Here is a 19,806-nt window from a genome sequence, read left to right as displayed (position 1 = left end):
ACAAGAATAGATTCATGGGGGTGAAAAGGCCTAAGTGAGGTCAGAGGAACAGATTGAGTAAAGGAAAGGTGGAGGGAGGGCTACTCAAAATCTAAGAGGAGGGCTGGAGAGATGGCTTAGCGGTTAAGCGCTTGCCTGTGAAGCCTAAGGACCCCGGTTCGAGGCTCGGTTCCCCAGGTCCCACGTTAGCCAGATGCACAAGGGGGCGCACGTGTCTGGAGTTCGTTTGCAGTGGCGGAAGCCCTGGCACGCCCATTCTCTCTCTTTCCCTCTATCTGTCTTTCTCTCTGTGTCTGTCACTCTCAAATAAATAAAAAAAATTAAAAAAAAATCTAAGAGGATAGGCTTTTTCCTCAGCTGCCGCCAAGGTGCCCGGTTCTTCGGAGGAGGCTAAAGCCGCATTAGGGTGAGGCCCTCACTTCATCCTATGACCAGCACCGCACCCGGCAGCCCGCACCACGGCCTGTCTCTGAGCTTGCCTGCAGCCCTGCCCTGCCGCCGCCCAGCTGAGGAGAAGACAGTGGAAGCCAAGAAGAGGAGCCTGAGGAGTCTGATGACGATGTGGGCTTTGGTCTTTTTGACTAAAAAAGAAGTCTGTTCTTGGTTAAAAAAATATTTAAGAGGAAATAAATAAGTCATGTGGAAACCTACTTCCTTGGACAGTGGAACACTCAGAAGCCATAGATTGTTTAATTAGAGAATTTTCAGTGCCAGGGATGGGATACCTTCCAGTGAGTTGCTGCCCAGGGAGGTCCCTGATGCCCCCAAAATATTAAAGGCCATTGCTGAGGCTCTTGGTTTCCCACCAGGAATAGAAGGTCAATCTCTATTGCTGAAGACAGAACTCACCAGTGGAGATACTCATCAGTGGACACTGCAAGCCTTAAATCTGGCCATCCAGGCCAAATGAGCCAACGGGTGCAATAGTGGCCTGTCTGTTATGGGGGAAACCAACTGCTCTCCAATTGGACTGGAGGCCTGCTTCATGGAAGGGAATACATCCCTGATACTGAAAATCTATAATAGGGGTAGTAGTCATGAGCCCTAGGGGTATAATGTCTTCTGCTGTCTGGCTAAATGTATATACTATGCTCATCAAACTGCCCAGTAAGCACTTCTCTTAATGTTCATACCCATATATTAATGCTACTCTCACTTTTGGTTACAGAAGCTTCTCTTTTCTGATAGCAGTGACCTAGAGATGACTCAGAAGTGACAGAGGAGTGCTCAGCAATGCAATATCTCTATCACACCTTCAGGGTCCATTGCGGAAGAAGTGGTAGAAAGAATCTAAGAGCCAAAGGAAGGCTAGGACTCCTTACAATGTGCTCCTCCAGACACAAAATGGCCTGGATATCCATGACCACACAGTGCCTGACACTACCTACACAAGACCACCATAATAATAGGAGGAAAATATCATGACATCAAAATAAAAGAGAGACTAATTGAGAGGAGGAGGGGATATGATGGAGAGTGGAGGTTCAAAGAGGAAAGTGGGGGGTAGTAAGGGAATTACCATGGGTTATTGTCTACGATTATGGAAGTGTCAATAAAAATAACCCATATTACCCAAGTAGGAGTGTCACTGTGGAGGGGGGAGGACAGGGAGGAGGCTAACAATGATACCAACTTGACTGCATTCACTGAGTAAAAAACTAATAAAAATAAATAAAAAGAGAAAAGAGAAAATTAATACTTAGTAAGCACTGTAAGACTAAGCATTACAAATACTTCAGGATGACTCTACTAAATCTTTAGCAAGAACTGACAATGTGAGAGACTCAGTTGAGTCCCACTGTGTGAGGGGAACGAATGGCATATGTGGAGATTCAGGGAAACCTACCAAGGTATCAAGGGAAAGCAACACAAATCTTGGCCCAAGTACAATGCACACATTGTTGCTGAGCACTGGATCAAGAAACTAGCTACAAGCTGGGCGTGGTGGCGCACGCCTTTAATCCCAGCACTCGGGAGGCAGAGGTAGGAGGATTGCCATGAGTTCAAGGCCACCCTGAGATGACAGAGTAAATTCCAGGTCAGCCTGGACCAGAGTAAGACCCTACCTCGAAAAACCAAAAAAAAAAAAAAAAAAAAGAAACTAGCTACAGAAACTCAGCAAGGTAAGTGCCTCTAAAGGACTCAAATCCAAAATCTGTACTTGACCTGAAAAGCAAGTGGAAGTGGTTCTAGGATTTTGAGAAGAGAAATAAATCCAAATACCCGTGAAAGATCATCATGCAAGATTATACAGAAGTTGGTGACAGTCTGAGTAAGGAGCATAGACGAGTAGAGAGGATTCTCATATTTAACTCTACTATAAAAACTAACCCAGGGGCTGGAGAGATGCTTAGTGGATAAAGGCACCTATTTGCAAAGACAGACAGTCTGGGTTCTATTCCCTAGAACCCATGTAAGCCAGATGCACAACATGGTGCCTGCATCTGGAGTTTGTCTACAGTGGTAGGAGGTCCTGACATGCCATTCTCTCTCTGCTTGAAAATAAATAAACAAAAGACTTTTAAAATAAAAGAATAGCTTTCTGTGGCTGAAGAGATGCCTTGGTGGTTAAAGGGGCCAGTTTGCAAAGGCTGACAGCCTGAATTCAATTCCTAGGGCTCATGTAAAGTCAGTTATACAAAGTGGTCCATGAGTTCACTTGCAGTGGTTGGTGGCCCTGGTACACCCATTATCTCTCTTTCTCAAATGAATGAATGAATGAATAAATAAATAAATAAACTGTTTTCTTAAAAAAAAACTAACAAGAGAAGATAGATTATGGGATGACGTTTCCCTGGTTGACAGAGAAAGAAAAAAATGCCAACATTTGATGATGAGAAATGTTAATAGAAGTATGCCTGAGGGAGTGTGCCAAACTAGCTTTATTTAAGATTCTCACAAACCATCTGGAGGTGGTGGTATACAGTGAAATAAAGCAATACATTTTAATATGGTTTCGCAAAAGCAGAATTACTACTTTTTATTACTAAATTTGTTTTGGTAAAACAAGCACACACACATTTTACTTTCACCCTTTATTGTGATTGTGTTCTAAGTCTCTGCCTCCCCATGCATTCAGCATTTTCCTGACTCCTATTCACATTTAGGAAGTACAACTCAGTGGTGGGAAGGTCAGGACAGGATGGCAAGGTCTGGTTTCATTTTGAATTAGGCCCTCAGAATTACATAGTAGGTGCTTTTGTAATGACACGAAGAAGTCACTGAGTGATAAGAAATGTTGAGGTTAAAAGTGACAACAAAGTAGAAAAAATGTTTGAATAAATTCATGAATTAATGTACAATTCCATAAACTCTGTTTTTAAAAAGCTACACATATTTTGGGTTTTCCTAAAACTTTTAAGATAATATAAGATAGGGCAACTACCAACAGAGGGCCCAGTAAAGAATGAAATTTCCAGGGCTGGGGAGAGGGCTTGGTAGTCAAACATGTTTGTTTGCAAAGACTGTCTATGTGGCTTCAATTCCCCATATCCACATACAGCCAGATGCACTAAGTAGCTCATGTGTCTCAAGTTCACTTGCAGTGGCTGGAAGTCCTGGCATGTCCATATTAACTCTCTCTCTCTGCCTCTTTCTTTTTTTTATCTCTCTCTTAAGTAAATAAATACCTGTCTCACTATTATGTATTTGAAACCCAAAACATGTTATTGCTACCATTTTGAGTAAATAATGAATTATAGTAGAAATATTATTTTTCAAAAGAAGGAAAACATCAAATTATGATCAATGAAAAAATAGAATTTTGGATAAGATTCAGTACTTTTCCTCTCCTTCCCAGTATTGAAAATTAACCAAGTTTGATTGCTCTGTTGACCTTTATTATATCTTAAAATTTCCCAGTAGCTTCCCTACACCAGTCATTTGAACCATCTCCCTCTCCTCATTTAGATTAAAGGCTAGAATTTGAGACATGTAAACATTTCAGAAAAGGATGGACCTCAAGCATCAAAGATGACTGGGAGACTGTCCCTGGACAGTCATTTTAGGTCTGTGTAGGTTAGAAAAAAGCACTTAGAAAAAAGAATTATTGAAATTTCTTTGTGGAAATGTCAGGAGCATGTTAAAAAGTTGTTCAGATGTATTTGCTAAGTGTGTTACACACAATAAAAAATATAAAAATTCTCTCAAAATTTCACTAGACTTAAAAATGACAGTAGTTGGGCTGGAAAGATGGGTTGGTGGTTATGGTGTTTGCCTATGAAGCCTAAGGGCTCAACTTCAATTCCCTAGTACCCACCTAAGCCAGATGCATGAGGTGGTGCATGTATGTGGAGTTTGTTTGCAGTGGCTAGAGGCCCTGGCACACTCATTCTTTCTCTCTTTACTAAATAATAAATAATTTTTTAAAAATGACAGTAATCTTAGAAGGCTTTAATTGAGTAAACAGTACCTTGGCTATCTAGTTACATTCTGTGAATGATGTAATGGTAGACCCTATTTCCACTTTATTATTTAAAGAACTAGACTATCTCTAAGTCTGTCAAACCTGCTTTATCCAGGTGCTGACAAGTCCAAATAAAAAAGGTGTCTGTGGGAAAAGAATCAGACTGTTGTTTAGGAATGTATAGTTCAGGCTCAATTTTCTAATTACCAAATGGCAGAAGTTCACCGGCTGGGCATGGTGGCGCACGTCTCTATAATTCTAGCACTCGGGGGGGGGGGGGGGCAGAGGTAGGACGATCACTGTGAGTTCGAGGCCAACCTGAGACTACATAGTGAATTCCAGGTCAGCCTGAGCTAGAGTGAGACCCTACTTTGGAAAACAAAAAATTAACACAAAAAATTTTTCAATGTGTGGTCCAGAGTCAACACTACCTGAGATTGCTGTTGCACTGGAGTGTGGATCTACAACGCATTTCTTTTTCAAAAAAAAATTATTTATTTGCAAACAGAGAGCGAGAGCAGCACTGGGGTGGGAGCGGGGGGAGAGAATAGGCACGCCAGGGCCTCTAACCACTGCAAACAAACTCCAGATGCATGCGCTACCTTGTGCATCTGACTTACATGGGTACTGGGGAATCAAATCCCAGTTGTTAGGCTTTATAGGCAAGTGGCTTAACACTGAGCTGTCTCTCCAGCCCACATGCATTTCTTCACAAGCACTCACATTCTGATGTTCACTGAAGTTTGAGACCACTGGAACCCAACTTCAGAGTTTTCAATAATGCTTAAAAATGATGATCTTGGGGCAGTGGTAGGAGGTGCTGGTGCATCACACCTACTGTCTTGATTCTCTCTCTCAAATAAATAGATAAATTCTTTGAAAAAGGGCCTCTGTTACTTTTAATTCCTAAGCATATAAAGAGATATAAAAAAACACCAAAGTCACACACTGGCTTGGATATCATAAACCCCAAGTCAAATCCACCTGAAGTAGATACCACAGAATGAAATGAAACCAACCCAAACCCCCCAAAACATCTGAAAACATACACAATAAATAAGGGAAACTAAAGATCCATAGTAGGATAACATGATTTTCATTTACTTGTTACTAACATTTTAAAAATGTAAAAATATTTTGAATATTAATATATAAAGACTTCCATTGGCAGTGGCCAGTACTTGATTATTTTTACTTTATATAATCACATATTATTGAAGAATGCCACTTTAAATAAAGTTTTACTTTAAAACCAAGAAGAAAACCATATTGTAATAAAGAAATCAATTGGAAACAACAAAACATGTACTAGGTAACCAGCAACTGCACTGAAATGGATATGCCACTCACATATTCCATTATGCAAATGAACTCAAAAGATATTTCATGACTGATCAGCTAGAAGGGACATAATGATTTATAATTCAAATAACTGAGCACTGAAATCAAATTGAGCTAATATATATTTCTAAATATGCAAACGTGAAATAATTGCTAAAAAATATAAATCAAGGTACCTATGTTGAAATAATTTCCATTTATGGGTTTAAAATGTTACAGCTTTTCAACTTTTATCTAGTAAGCTTTTTGATAATATTTTATTATTAACGAGAAGGAGTCTTCAAAAGAAATAAATAGCTTGTAAAATAGAAGGTTGTAACATTTGGATTAAAGGATATATAACAGGAAAAAATAATAAATAGCAGATATAAACAAATTAGACATTATGCAAATTATGCCAAAAATAAAAATGAAATTAATTTTATATTAAGTATCATTTCAAACTAAAAAACAGAGTAAGTATAAACAAGAGCTAAGTGCTCTAAAATAGCCAAGGCTTCTTTTCAGATAATATGTTCTCAAAGTAATTCATTGTGAAAAGGCCGGAGAGTTTGCAATACTATGAAGTACTTATAAACCCACTTCATATGTTAGAAATAAAGAGTATTTCAGCATTATTATCAGAAAAAAAAAACACATTGAGTTTTTTTTAATAAGAAAAAAATATGTATCTTAAAAAGCCAAAATGACCACCGGAATTGGGTTGTACATCACTTTCCAGTAAAAAGGAAAAACAGCCTGGACAGGTGTAATTTATCATTTTTCTGATTTAATATCAAAGAAATATATTAAAATAATAAAAAGAATCCTGAAATCCTCAAAATTTGTAGTGATAAATAGCCCTCCCTGTCTTTATTGCATTATACCTACTAACAGAAATATTGCATGGTGGATTTTGCCAGACAAGGACGATTATTTTCCAATAAAAAGTTGCATATTAAATTCCAGCACAAAAGTGGGTATCTAATACTTTGGAAATCTTTTATGGTTTACCAAGGAACACAATTTTAAACTTAACTAATACAAACATATTCCTGGAATGAAGCTACATAAAAGCTTCTACTCAAAGCCACCCATTTTCAGAATCTGGTCTTATGTTAAAACATTGGCTAATCTTATGGGTTAACTAAACCAACATTTATTTTTCACCACATCTATATAATTGATAGCTAACATATAAAAGACAATTTACATAGTCCTTTCTCATTGATTGAAATATTACAATAATATCTCTAACCTAATAAGGATGGTTCTAGTTTAAAAATTTAAAGAACCTGTTAGAGAGAAAAATCTAAACACTTTACTGTGAATCAGGAAACCATAGCATACATAAGATGATGAGTAGGTGAGGGCAATAACCAAAAAAGGTGCCAAACACCTTTAATTTTGTTCCTCTAACTCCTTTGTGCCTTTCAACTAATGAAAATCATATTCTTTCCAACTTAAGAATTTGAGATACGAGGGAATTAACACGGGATTTTTTTTTATAATCATGGAAAATGCTAATAAAAATTAAAAAAAAAAGAATTTGAGATACACTTACACTTAAGAACTATATTTATAAGGTAATATTTTAAAGAACATTTTTATCTATAAATTACATGTTTTCTGACAATTACTAATAATCATGGACCAAAATGCATATAATGTGTGCATAGTTTATTGTGTCACCATTTATTAGCCTGGATGACTATAAGCAAAGCTAACTACATATATATTCATATAATGCCATTTATAACTAAAATTCTTCATAGCATAATACTATTATAAAACTTCAAAAACACTCCCTTACAGATAAGGCTATAAAGATAAGACTTATTAAAAAAATTTGAAAACCTGTAAGCAAGGAAACAACCTGGTCACTTACATGCCCCTGTTATGTTACTATATAATGTCACATATACAACAAAAAGGATATCCAATTGAAAGGTCATTTAGGAACTGAAGAGTTCTTGAAATTACAGGCTCACACCTTCCCCAGTATTTAAGGTTTGTAACACTAAATATGAAAGAAAAGTTTTAAATTATAAGTAAGATATTTGCCTATAATAGGGAGAATCACAGAAATATACATATATTGATGTTGTTAGATGACGTATATCACAAAATGAAAAGCAGGTTCAAATTTTAATGGAATATTTTTCATTCTACTTATAGTATATTTTAACTTTTGTATAATCAATCTACAATGACCACTGTTCACCAAATTCTGTACAATTCTATTAAATTTAAAATAATTTTATAAAATTTTATCTATTATTTCTATGAAGTGTTTTCTGGAAGAAGTATTTAAGTTTGTAATCAAGATGAACAATAAAAATTGGAGTTATTATGAAAGAAGTCAAGTAGAGTCATGATTACTGCCCCAAATGAACCATCACATGGTGACTCCAAAACTCACTTCCTTCCTAAGACCATGGTTGTTTATCTAGCTTAGCTCTCTGTAAGCAAGACGGTGCTGTTTGTATGTGAGACATGTAATGCGTGTTAAGTGGAGGCCTAAGATTTAGGCCACACATACAGTTATGTCTATGACTAGAAATTAAGTTAGTTCTGCTAACACTGTAACACTAATTTAAGAAAAGATTCTATAAATGTCTGTTAGAACCAATAAATCTCTTTAGAACAATTATAACTGTAACTTGTAATTAGCTTTTCAGTTGGTCTTTGAAATTGGACTTTTTATATTTTAGTTATAAAACATAACCATACTGTCCAGTTGCCATTAACAGTCAGTCTATAAATCTTTTACAAACCACATTAGTTGTATGACATATTGATAAATTATAATGTTCTTTGTGTTTTAAATATATATTCAATTAAGAACAATGTACACTAAAAATTATAGCAAAAATTTTAATTAAAAAATTATTACCTGGATTGCAAAAGGATCAGTTAGACTTAAAATATAAAAAAACAAAAACAGAAACTCACATTTTTGTCATGAATGTTTCTAGAATGTGGTTATCATCTGTTATTCCTAAGACTTCTGACATACGAGCATATACCTGCATGAAAAATTTGATTGTTGAAAGCTTTGCCTTTACCATATATTTTCAAGATTGTTCAAATTGAACAAACATAAGATTTAAAAGTATCACTAAGTCCAATGAAGTAGGAGGCAGAAAGAGTTACACAGTGAACAGAAAATGTTTTAAAAGAGCTGTAACTTTAGACTGTATTAGCTTTTCCTATCAGAAAGCAGTTCTTTTGCTTTGAGACACACACACATACACATGCACACGCACACCTACTTACACACAAATATACCCCACACCCACACTGCATAAATTTTTCTTCCAAGTGACGCACCATTTGATTCCTGAAGATGGGAGCAGGAACACAAAGGCTGGAAAGTAGGATGTCTCAAAAAACAGACTCCAGCCTTTAAAAATTCCACCTATTCTATGTTCCAGCCAATATCAACATGATTCAAAATAATGTAAGGAAGTTAGGAAAGTATTTAAAAATAATAAAAACTTAAGCAATTTGTAGAAATGCTCTTCAAGTGGTCCCTAATTCGTGAAGTATAGAGGTCTGTCTTACTTTTAATGAGGGAAAAGGTATCCCAAGCTCAGGTATTCGGCCCATGAATCCACTAAGCTTCCAATGGGCGCTGCAGAGTTTGCGGTGCAACATTCCAGTCTCAACCCAAGGCTCACTAAGCTTATAAACACGTATCTCACCTCAAGTGGGAAAATACCAGCAGCAGCCAATGGAACCTTCCTAGTAGCCTGACAAAACTGAGGTAGGTTGACACCTCCACACTCCCTGATGTGATCCCGGGTCAGCCCTGCCAGACACGGGCTGCAGGGGATTTCTCTGCTTTGATTTGACCAACCCGGTGTCTGCTCCCCTTGTCCAAATCTCTGAATTTACTACGTATGGCCCCTTAGCTTTCTTTTCAAAATTATTAAGTAGAAACTTTGTATAAACACATCATGCATTGGTACCATCATTTCTCTCTGCTCTGCCTCCACTCTGCTGAGGGTCCTCCTCAGTGGGATTGCTGGTATTCACCATGGAGTTGTGGGGTATGAGTGGCGAGAGCAGCAGTCAGTCATTGTGGGGGGCAATGCCTCTGGATGTCCCCTCCCCTATCCTGTGGCTTTTACATTCTTTCTGACCCCTCCTCTGCAAAATTCCCTGAGCCTTGGTGGGTGTGCTTTAAGTCTACTTCAGCGTTGAGCTCTTAGTAGTTTTGGGCTTCTGCTTTGGTGCATTTTGGGTTTCCTCAGTGTCTGTCTCCATCATCCTGGCGCGGGTGTCTAAAACATGGGCATGATACACTGCCACAGGTCAGGATGGCAGAAAAAGCCACAGGGCACAAGCCACTCAGAGTTCTAGGGTATGCGTGTGGGGGGGCTGTTCATGGCATTTGTATATACAAACACTGTACTGTATTTGAATTTTAAAGAAGTTCAAATCTAAAGCTCCAGTTACAGACTATCAACTAGTCTGATGTCTGGAAGCCTCTCCCTCAGGCTAGTAGTGAGCAAAGGAAAGTGGGTGTGGAAGAGGAGAGAAGGCAAGAAATGACAGAGTGGTACAGAGACTCTGCTGGAAAGGGTAAGGGATGAAAACTGATATTCAAATTTCTGTTGCTTCTTCTAACTACTGAGCTTACCAGCAAAGAATTTCACTGGCTCTACGTCTGTGACTTTGCCTCTGAGAGTGATCTCTGTGGGTCCCGATATAACTGTGGTACAGGAGGAGAGAGACAGAGATCCCAGGGAACTTAGTTGCCACTGATCTTCAGTAAGCAGAAACCTTCAAGCTCAAAGGAACAAGGGCTTATAGAAAGGGAGTTTACCTTAGCTCACTACGATTCAAAACCTCTCATAGACATGGAGTATTCAAATTTGAAAACCTGGCTTTGTTCTCATTTTTTAGCTTACAAAGTCCTTTTTGACTTGGCCTCAATATCTGCACTATCCCCTCAATCTCGAGCGCTGAAACTCTGTGCTACTAGCATTGAGGGTTCTCACGCAGACTCAGAGCACTATGTGCTTTGCATTTTGCTAGAACAGGCCTTCTTCCTCCGGATTCCCCTTCAGAAGCCATCTTCTCCAAGACCACACTAGCCTTCCCTTGCAGAGTGAGTTATGTTTTCCTTTATTTCCATCACATCTGCTTCATTCCTCTATCATGGTCTTTTTCACCTTGTCATTGTTAGGGAACCGATCTCCCTCACCACACTGAAAACCCCTTGAGGGGTGACGCTAGCCTTCATTCTCTGTGTTGGAGCACCTGAGACAGTATCTGTCAAGTGACTACTAGATGCGTGTTTAATGTGTAATAGCAAAGGTCATGGGTGGACCTGCTATGTGAGTATTCACAACAATGAAAAGCAAAGTTTTTTTCTCCTGTTCATCATATACTGAATCCTATGCATAAAAGACAACAGCTATAAATCACAAAAAAAGAAATAAAAAGTATTGTAGAGATCGATTTGTGTGTTACTTCCTTTTTTTTGGTTATTTTTAATTTTTTAAATTATTTTATTTTTTGGGGGGAGAGAGAGGGGGGGGCACGGAGAGGGAGAGGGGGAGGGAGAGGACAGGGAGAGTATGAATTAGAATAGATGTGCCAGGGCCTTTCAGCCACTGTGAATGAACTCCAGACATGTGTACCCCCTTGTGTGCAAATGCATGCTTGCATCACTATGTGTCTGCCTATGTGGGATCTGGAGATTTGAACATGTGTTCTTTTTAAAAATTCTTTTATTATTATTTAAAATTGGTTCTCACAACTTCCTTAATTGTGGACAGTAACTCATGCTAATTCCCTCTCTCTCCCCAGTTTCCCCTTTGAAACTCCACTCTCCATCATATTCCTTCCTCCTCTCAATGAGTCTCTCTTTTATTTTGATGTCATGATCTTTTCCTTCTATTATGATGGTCTTGTGTAGGTAGTGTCAGGCTCTGCAAGGCCATGGATATCCAGACCATTTTGTGCCTGGAGGAGTACGTTGTAAGGAGTCCTACCCTTCCTTTGGCCGTGTGTTACTTTCATCTGTGAATGCTTGGTAGTTCGCAACTGCAATGGTGTTTGAATGTTAGCAGCACCCTTGTTGATCAAACCAGACAACAGTGGGGACCTGACACGCTGCTATCTGCCTTCTTCGGCTCACGCTGCTCTGTTCCAGGGGGCATATCAGTGGTATTCTTAAATGGCTCTGGAGTTCGAAGGCACTTTCCCTCATCAAAGGTGAGAACCCATGACCTTGCTATTACACAGTAAGCCTACATCCATTAGTCACTTGACCATACTGTCTTGGATGCTGGCACACAAAGAGAAAATTCTTAAACTAGCCTATTCAACTCACAGCACCAGCTCTCAAACTCGTATATGTCACCATCTTCACAGAGAGAAGAAAATGAGCCACTAGTTTCTAGAAAGGAGAGGACCATGGCATTATATTACAAGGTCTATTTTTATTACATTTACATCTTTCTTTTTGTTATCTCCTGGCTAATTTTCTTGTTCTGGATCACAGGATGACTACACTGTGCTTCTGCAAAAGCAAATTTGATAGTTTCAAGAGTTTATAATCTAGGCATAATTCAGAATTAACCTAATTTTAACTGTTACATCAAATAACAAATACAACAACTAAATGCTATTTTTTAAAAATGATGGCTCCCACTGAGAGTTTGCTGTTGTAACCTCTGCATGCAAGTGGAGGGGAAGCTGGGCAGGCAGGTCTGTTGAGGTCTGTTGTCAAAACAGTTTCTCAAAGCATCAAGTTTGAACCAATAATGATGCTGGAAAAACAGTCAACATTGACACATGGTAGCGCTTTAATCCACAATTATCCTGTAACTTGCACCATTCCTTTTATCATCCATTAGCTTTGATTCCCATTATCCCATCTAGAGCTGTGTCAATGCTTTTGTCCTTGGGGATTTCTCTCCACTACTAGGATCTGACAGTCAAGCTTGAGTACTAAACAGGATCATTACCTCTTAAATCCACTTATCTGATCTACTGAATAGTAAATTGAAAAGCTCATTAAGAGCAACAATCTGATTTGTTTTCACGTGTGACAGGGTCATTTAAAATCAATGTATGATTACAGCATTTCTTTTAAAAGACTGTCTCACATTTTCAGCTACCTTGTCATTCAGAGAACATGAGGATAGTGTGATAATACCTTCAAAAGTTTAGAATTCAATTATTCCATACACACAGATAATTTGGAGTTGGCAGGCAATTTGTTCAGTGGAAAAATATCTACAAAAAAGTTCATCATAAAGCTAAGAGTTTTCAACATTTTCTATAACTTTTATCACTCCATCAAAAATAACTTTTAAAAGATAATTTTACCGAAAATAATTTTTATCATAGCAAGAAGAAACAACATGACAAATTTCACTTTTAAGGAAGCATATAGAAGTTGACAAAGTTAGATAAGAGAAAGAAAATCACTATTGGTTTGTAGACTACTAATTTTTTATTCAGAATTTATCAAGATAATTTGATCCTAATGAAAAGTATATAAAAATCTAAGAAATAAAAAATTAAGGTCAGTCATAGTGGTGCTCACCTCTAATCTCAGCTGAAGAGAGGCCCAGCCAAGAAGATCTTGACTTTGAGGCCAGCCTGGGCTACAGAGGGAGACTATGTTTCATAAAAACAGAGCAGAACACACAAGGAGACAGAATGAGCCCCGGGCTGTAATTCAGAGAAGGATGGACATATGACGACACTGAATAATACATGTTCAGACTTTGGTTGTGTTTTGCAGTCAGAGACAAACACATGGAGACAAGGTCCTTGCCTGCTTCAGCCCTCCTTTACCTTTAACACACCCATGCTTCTTTAACAGACTTTATCAGGCTCCCTGTGAGCAAGGGGCAACACTGTATTTTATCTCCACCATGCCCACTACTTTATAATGCTTGTTAAATGAATAAAATGTAGAAAATATTTGTTATTTGGCCAGTTCCATTTCATTCTTAATTTTTCTTTGAGGCAGGATATAATATTTTTAAATCCTACTTACTAGAAGTGGCAATTTAAAAACATGTGGTTTTTGGCCTGCAGAAATGGTTCAGGGGTTATGGGCGCTTGCTTACAAAGCCTGATGGCCCAGGTTTGGTTCACTAGGATGCATGAAAAGCTAGACGCACAAAGTGGTGTATGCATCTGCAGTTCATTTGCAGTGGTAGGGGCCATGGAATGCCCATATTTTCTCTGGCTCTCTTTCTCTCTCTCAAATAAACTAAAGAAGTTAAATAACTTAAAATACATGACTTTAAAGCTTGCATATTTCTGGAGAAAGCTCTCTCCACAGATTAATGAAGGCTACCTTGCTTGGAATCCTCAAAACCACTGTTACAAGTCTATCACTGACACTTCTCCTATCCCATGATACAGTATGATCTTGTTGTGTCATGTTAATTTGCTATGTAATGCATTTCCCCACTATCTCAGCCTGTGCTCTGGGAGGGCAGAGGAAATATCTTTTTTCTTTTTTGGTTTTTTGAGGTAGGCTTTTACTCTGGCCCAGGCTGACCTGGAATTGACTATGTAGTCTCAGGGTGGCCTCGAACTCATGACGATCCTCCTATTTCTGCCTCCCAAGTGCTGGGATTGCCACCACACCCGGCCAGAGGAAATACCTTGATGAACTTAACAAAGGAGAGAAAGTACAGATTTCCTCTCCAAAGATATCAGGGTTTGAGCTGTGGATCTACCACTAACTAGGTATTACTTAAGGCCTCTGAATCTTGATTTCTTATATGTAAAAAAGAAATGATTACACTTATTTTTGTTGATAATAAATTGTTATATTTCCAGGAGGTCTGAATGACTCGCATTTAGCAGGTACTTTATGGATGCTGCTCCTTCTATCCCATTTGACACGGTCTCTTCTGCCTAGCAAGTGCTGAAACTGCCAGCTAATGTTTCTTTTCAAGAGAAGGCCTTTTACATAAAAAGTAACAGAAAAGGGAAAAGGTGCTTTCTTTGGAGACACTGAAAAAAAAAAAAAGGTATAAATATAACCATCAAGACCAACAAAACTTTGAAATTTGTTCCATAATTCTGAAATTATGATGTTTATGTTTAACACATTCTAGTAGGAGAAGTCACATTTGTTATAAAGTAGCTACTTAAAAATTTTATGATATAAAAGCCTAATTTATCCATCTATTCATTCATTATTATTATTATCATTATTATTTTGGTGGCACTAGGGATTGAACCTAGAGCTTTGTACAGACTAAGTATGCCTCTATCAGGAAGCTATTCTCAGCCTAACAAACTCCACTTATTTCTACTTCTAAACAGGTACTGCCTTAGAAGCTAGAAAGAGTACCTACTTTTCACTAGTCATCCATAGCTGCAGCTCTTGAAATACAGTAAACTGCTAGAAATGTAAGAAATTATCATTTTATAGATATGAGGATATGTGTTGCTAAAAACAATTTTATTTTCTTACCTGTATTATTTTACTGCAAAGGTTCTTTAACATTTCAGAAAAGAGCATTTGGACATGTGCATAACACTTCAATGATCTGGTATGCTCTGCAACTTCTGAACTAATCCAAGGAGAAACAAACACTGCATGTGCACTTACAGGCAGCTTTGACTATCCCCTCCAAAAAAAAAAAATTCACCAGAAGTAAACCAGACAAAAGAATCAACAAAAATAGCAACAAGCTTTTTAGCTATAAGTTTAATTTGGTAAAGGACAAAAATACGTACTACAGTGATGATTTCTGGAACTGCTTTCTTTTTCTAATTCTGATCCTTGGTACTAGGTGCCTGCTGTATTCTGTCTAACATTCTGGTTATAACTTTGAGGAAACTAATTATGTCAATCCTTAAATTTGAAGTAGATTACAGAACTGGGAAACCCAGAATATTAGTTCCTAAAGGTTGTATGGATATATAATGACAACCACAGAAATTCAATAACAGCCCTCTATGAAATGTACTCAAAAGCACCACATGAAACAAATTAGAAACAACAATGAATCTCTCATTGTGTACAAATAAGAAAATAAAAGAAAACCTCGCTTCTATAGTTTTTCATGAGAGCAGTTATAATGAATTAAGATTTTAGATAATGAATTTTCAGAAAATTATAGCAAGTTAATACCCTTAGGCTTTCTAAAAATGTTTAAGATGTTATAACTTCTCCAATAGCTTTAGTTCATTGTAAGCAGGCTCAATGCAGAATTAGCAAAACTGGAAATCAACAGCAAAGTGTTCTGCCATCAGGTGATACATCTTCTCTAAGCCAATTTATTCTCAAAAACTCACATCAAATAATATAAAATTGATAGCCTAGACCTTCCCACTGAAATTGAATTTTAAAGTACTATTTTAATCTACTGAAATGACTTATCAATTAAGATTCTTAGCTCATAATTTAGAAAAGCAAACCTTGTAACTAGAAAGGACCTAATATAACAGAAGTATTAATATTCCTTAGGAAAAGAATTTAGGACATGAACATGAAATCACTTGCTATGAATAAGAAAGCAATTTGCATTATTTTTGTCTTGAGCTTTAAGTACCTTTGAGGTTAATTCAGAACTTTCTAAGTCACAAGGCCCTATCTAAATGAAAAGTGCTGGTAGCAAAGATGAGAAGGAGTGTTAAGAATGAACTAGTGCAGCATTTAGTGATCTAAACCATTTTCAACCTAGGGACACTGAGCTTTCACTAACGTATGAAGCAGACTAAAGCAGGACTACCACTACTCATCACTACTTCATGAAATGGTACAAATATCACTTTGCATATTAAATATACAAACTTCGTGAAACAGTCTAGATCTATATTAATCTATATTAATTTTTCCATGTCATCCAAAATAAAATTACTAAAATAAGACTAAAATTAGGAACAAAAATCTTTTAGCAGAATTTAATTTAAAATCATAATCCATGTTGGAAACCAAGAAGAAATGGGTAAGCAATCTCATTCAGTGTAAAAAAAAACTGGTTTGAATTATAAAATAAATATGAAGGTTACATTTTTTATTTCAGTAAGAATCTATGAACATGCCATCTGTGGTGGCCATCTTGCTAAGGGGACATGCACCTAATAAATTTCTTACGAGGCAGTCCCAATCTGCTTGAATAAGCTATTGTATAAGAAAACTTGGAGCGACCACTTTGGCCTCACATTTCCTGTGGCACAAAGCATGAACTAAGCAGGCTGGGGTGCAGGGCTGCCTGCTGCTTGTGATAATCCCCTCTCCCAGTAGGGGCCTCCACTGATGCATGGCTAAGAACGTGCTTCCTCTTTTGCTTGCACCCCAGTGGGCTTTCCATTTCTGACTTGGGCTCAAATCCAGACTACTAAGGGAAGGTGGAAAAGCCAGAGAGCTCCAGATGCTACTAGAGATGTTTCTGGAATAGTTTCTAAACAATGATTTGTTAGACAGAGAAGTACTGGGTAGTGTGAAAACCAGGAAGACTGGTAATTTTGGAGATTCTTTCCCTGCCACCCCCGTGAGCAGATCGAAGGTCTAACTACCACCTGTTCAACAGAATCTGGCTGTTTGCCTCATTTTTCTTCAGGGAGCCACTGACTAAGGATCTTCACCAGCATGAACCTAATGCCTCCCGACAGGCCTTCACTAGCCAAGAGGGACCTGGGTTGAGTGCACCAGTTACTGGTCACAGGACACACAGCTTCTAGAAAGGCTCCTGTGGTGCAACCAGCTGAAAGCCAACCAGAGAAGATGGAGAGGGTACATTTGTCCTGACACAGCTTTGCTTCTGCTGGCTGCCAACTCCCTCCATGTCGGGCCAAGCTTCTGTTAGGCCAGTCCTCTGTGGACAAGGCCATCATAAAGCCTGGGTAAAGAGGTTATTTCCTGAGCCCACTGAAAGACAAAGTAAGGGCAGAAGACCACTGCAGCCAGGCGGGACTGGAGAAGCTTTGACACCATGGCTCAAAGTGGGTATTTCAAGGATTTAGAGAAGCATTTATAATTCTTTGTAATATCAAGTTTACAGGATAGCACAATTAGATTTTAGAGCAAAAAAAAGCTAATTTGGATCAAGTTTGTGACAGGATGATGGCAGAGGTGGGAAGTGGAAAATAAAACATTTTGTTTAATCTCCCACACCTCTCAAAGGTGTCAGCCAAAAATATATTCTGGCACAAGGGATATATGTGTTCTAGACATTCTAATAAGAGATCCTATTGAATATAGCTAAATAAAGCTTTCCCTTTCAGATGTAAGTAACTGGTTAAATGAACTACTCAAAAATGTTATAATCAAGAAATCCAGACTATTTTTCAACAATGTAATAACACTAAGTATAGTTGTTTTCGGGGGGCAGCTGATTATTAAACATTTTGGCTGTCAGTCATGGATATAGAAGAATTCTAGAGCAAACAGAGAGGGGAATCAAGCAGTGGGCCCCACACTTATCATTCTGTGCAAGTGCCTAGCTTAGAAACAGGAATCGGGGCTTGTAGTGAGATAAGCAGAGAGTGGTGATCCCACCATCAGAACCAGTAACTCAACTCACCTTCACTATTTTCCAAGGCTTCTCTGGAACTCTGGATACATCAGTCCTCGGGCGTATAACCTAAAAAGCACAGAGTTTAGGGACCTGCTACCTGGTGCCAGGGATAAGAGGAGAGCCGTAAGGCACTCCCAGTTTCAGGTACAAGGAGAAGTGGCCCACAACCTTTGTGGCTGTCACTTATTCTTGGGGCTGCTTTTCATGCTGGAGCCTATTGGCACTGGTGAAGTCTTTTTCAAACTCTGAATGTGGTTATATGGATTATAATGGATTTGCTTCAGTGGAATAATTCAAGAAACCAATTATTCAAGGCTAGCTCCTAAGATCATATTGTAAGTAATATTGACAAAACTGTATTTAAGAAGCTCTTATAGTAACATGGTTTTCCAATGTTACACAAATGTGTCCAATGGAGTTAATTATTTCAGAAGGTCAAGTCACCTGATAAGCAAGATCCCGTTTCTGTAATCATTCAGAAGATAACTAAACCACAGTGAGTCTTCCATCACTTCATTTAGTTCTTGTACACATGTCTATCCACTCATCTGTGAAAGTCTACCTAAGTATAGTGGGTGTTCAGACCTCTGCAAGGAATCTACCTCTTTTCTTATTATTCATACATATAATTCTATTTCTTCTTTCATATTTCCTCTCTAAAACCGTGGCACATTTCCTATATCTGAAACCAGCTTCTGGACCTTCCTCCTAAGAAATACTTAATTCTATCTCCTTGGGGGTGGGGGGCTCAACAACTGTGACATGACAAGTAGAGAAATAATAACCCGAGGAATGAAAAATGACATATACATGTTTTACTACTGTTTCAAGTATGCTATTTTCATAACGACTACTCCTTGTTTTGAAGTTTTGCTCCCCCTCCCCCCCCCCCGCCCAGCTTCTGCCTGCTGGACGGTGGCTTTGTGCAGTGCCGGGGACTGAACCCAGGGCTCTGGCCCTGCCAGGTGCGTGTGCTGCCAAATGAGCGACACATCTGGCCTCATTCGATTCTTAAACTTCGTTTAAAAAGCTCCTTGTACCATTTTCAATTCTTTTAAAAAACTAACCTAATTAATGAAAAGTTTTATCCCAAAATGCAATGGATTAGTTTTCCTTATGGTGGTTTATCAATTCCTTTAAAGACTAATGTCTGGTCTTAACTCAGAACAGGCAGTTATTTGCAGCAATAGGCTAATTCCTGTTTCTATCTTAAAGCATCTATGCAGAAACCCAACTATGGACCAAGACAATACATATTTACTCAGGAAGTGTAATTTTTCCATTAGTAACAAGACAAAAATGAGCAAATCTACTGAGTATATATTTAACTAGGAGGAGACACACGACCTAATGTGTAGTGTCAGGCATGTGAGGCTTAGACTGACAGCCTACTTCTCACTAATCTAGCATAGCGTAGTGTGCACAACAACATTCAAAAAATATTTTATTAAACTAATTCTATCGCCCTGGTTAAATTACTTACTGTCTCACAGCCTACATTTCCTTGTGTATACAATATAAAACTCAGTGTAATAATGCTAGCACCACTAATTAGGACGG

At 38.1% G+C, this 19,806-nt stretch overlaps 1 protein-coding gene across 1 annotated transcript in view; it reads right to left on the bottom strand.

Moving 5' to 3' along the window:
- The window catches only part of LOC101607464 (ran-binding protein 17), a 161,550-nt gene that overhangs the window by 100,080 nt on the left and 41,664 nt on the right, over window positions 1–19,806 (bottom strand). Inside the window, exons 2-4 of the mRNA XM_045152176.1 lie at window positions 18,253–18,312; window positions 8,681–8,754; window positions 7,665–7,745 (exon numbers count right to left, since the gene is read on the bottom strand). Coding sequence (XP_045008111.1) covers window positions 7,665–7,745; window positions 8,681–8,754; window positions 18,253–18,312 — 215 coding nt within the window. The remainder of the gene's footprint in view (window positions 1–7,664; window positions 7,746–8,680; window positions 8,755–18,252; window positions 18,313–19,806) is intronic.

The sequence above is a fragment of the Jaculus jaculus genome, chromosome 6 (assembly GCF_020740685.1).
Source record: "Jaculus jaculus isolate mJacJac1 chromosome 6, mJacJac1.mat.Y.cur, whole genome shotgun sequence".
NCBI lineage: Eukaryota > Metazoa > Chordata > Mammalia > Rodentia > Dipodidae > Jaculus > Jaculus jaculus.
The sequence above is the reverse complement of the archived record's forward strand: the minus strand, read 5'-3'. Positions and strand labels throughout refer to the sequence as shown.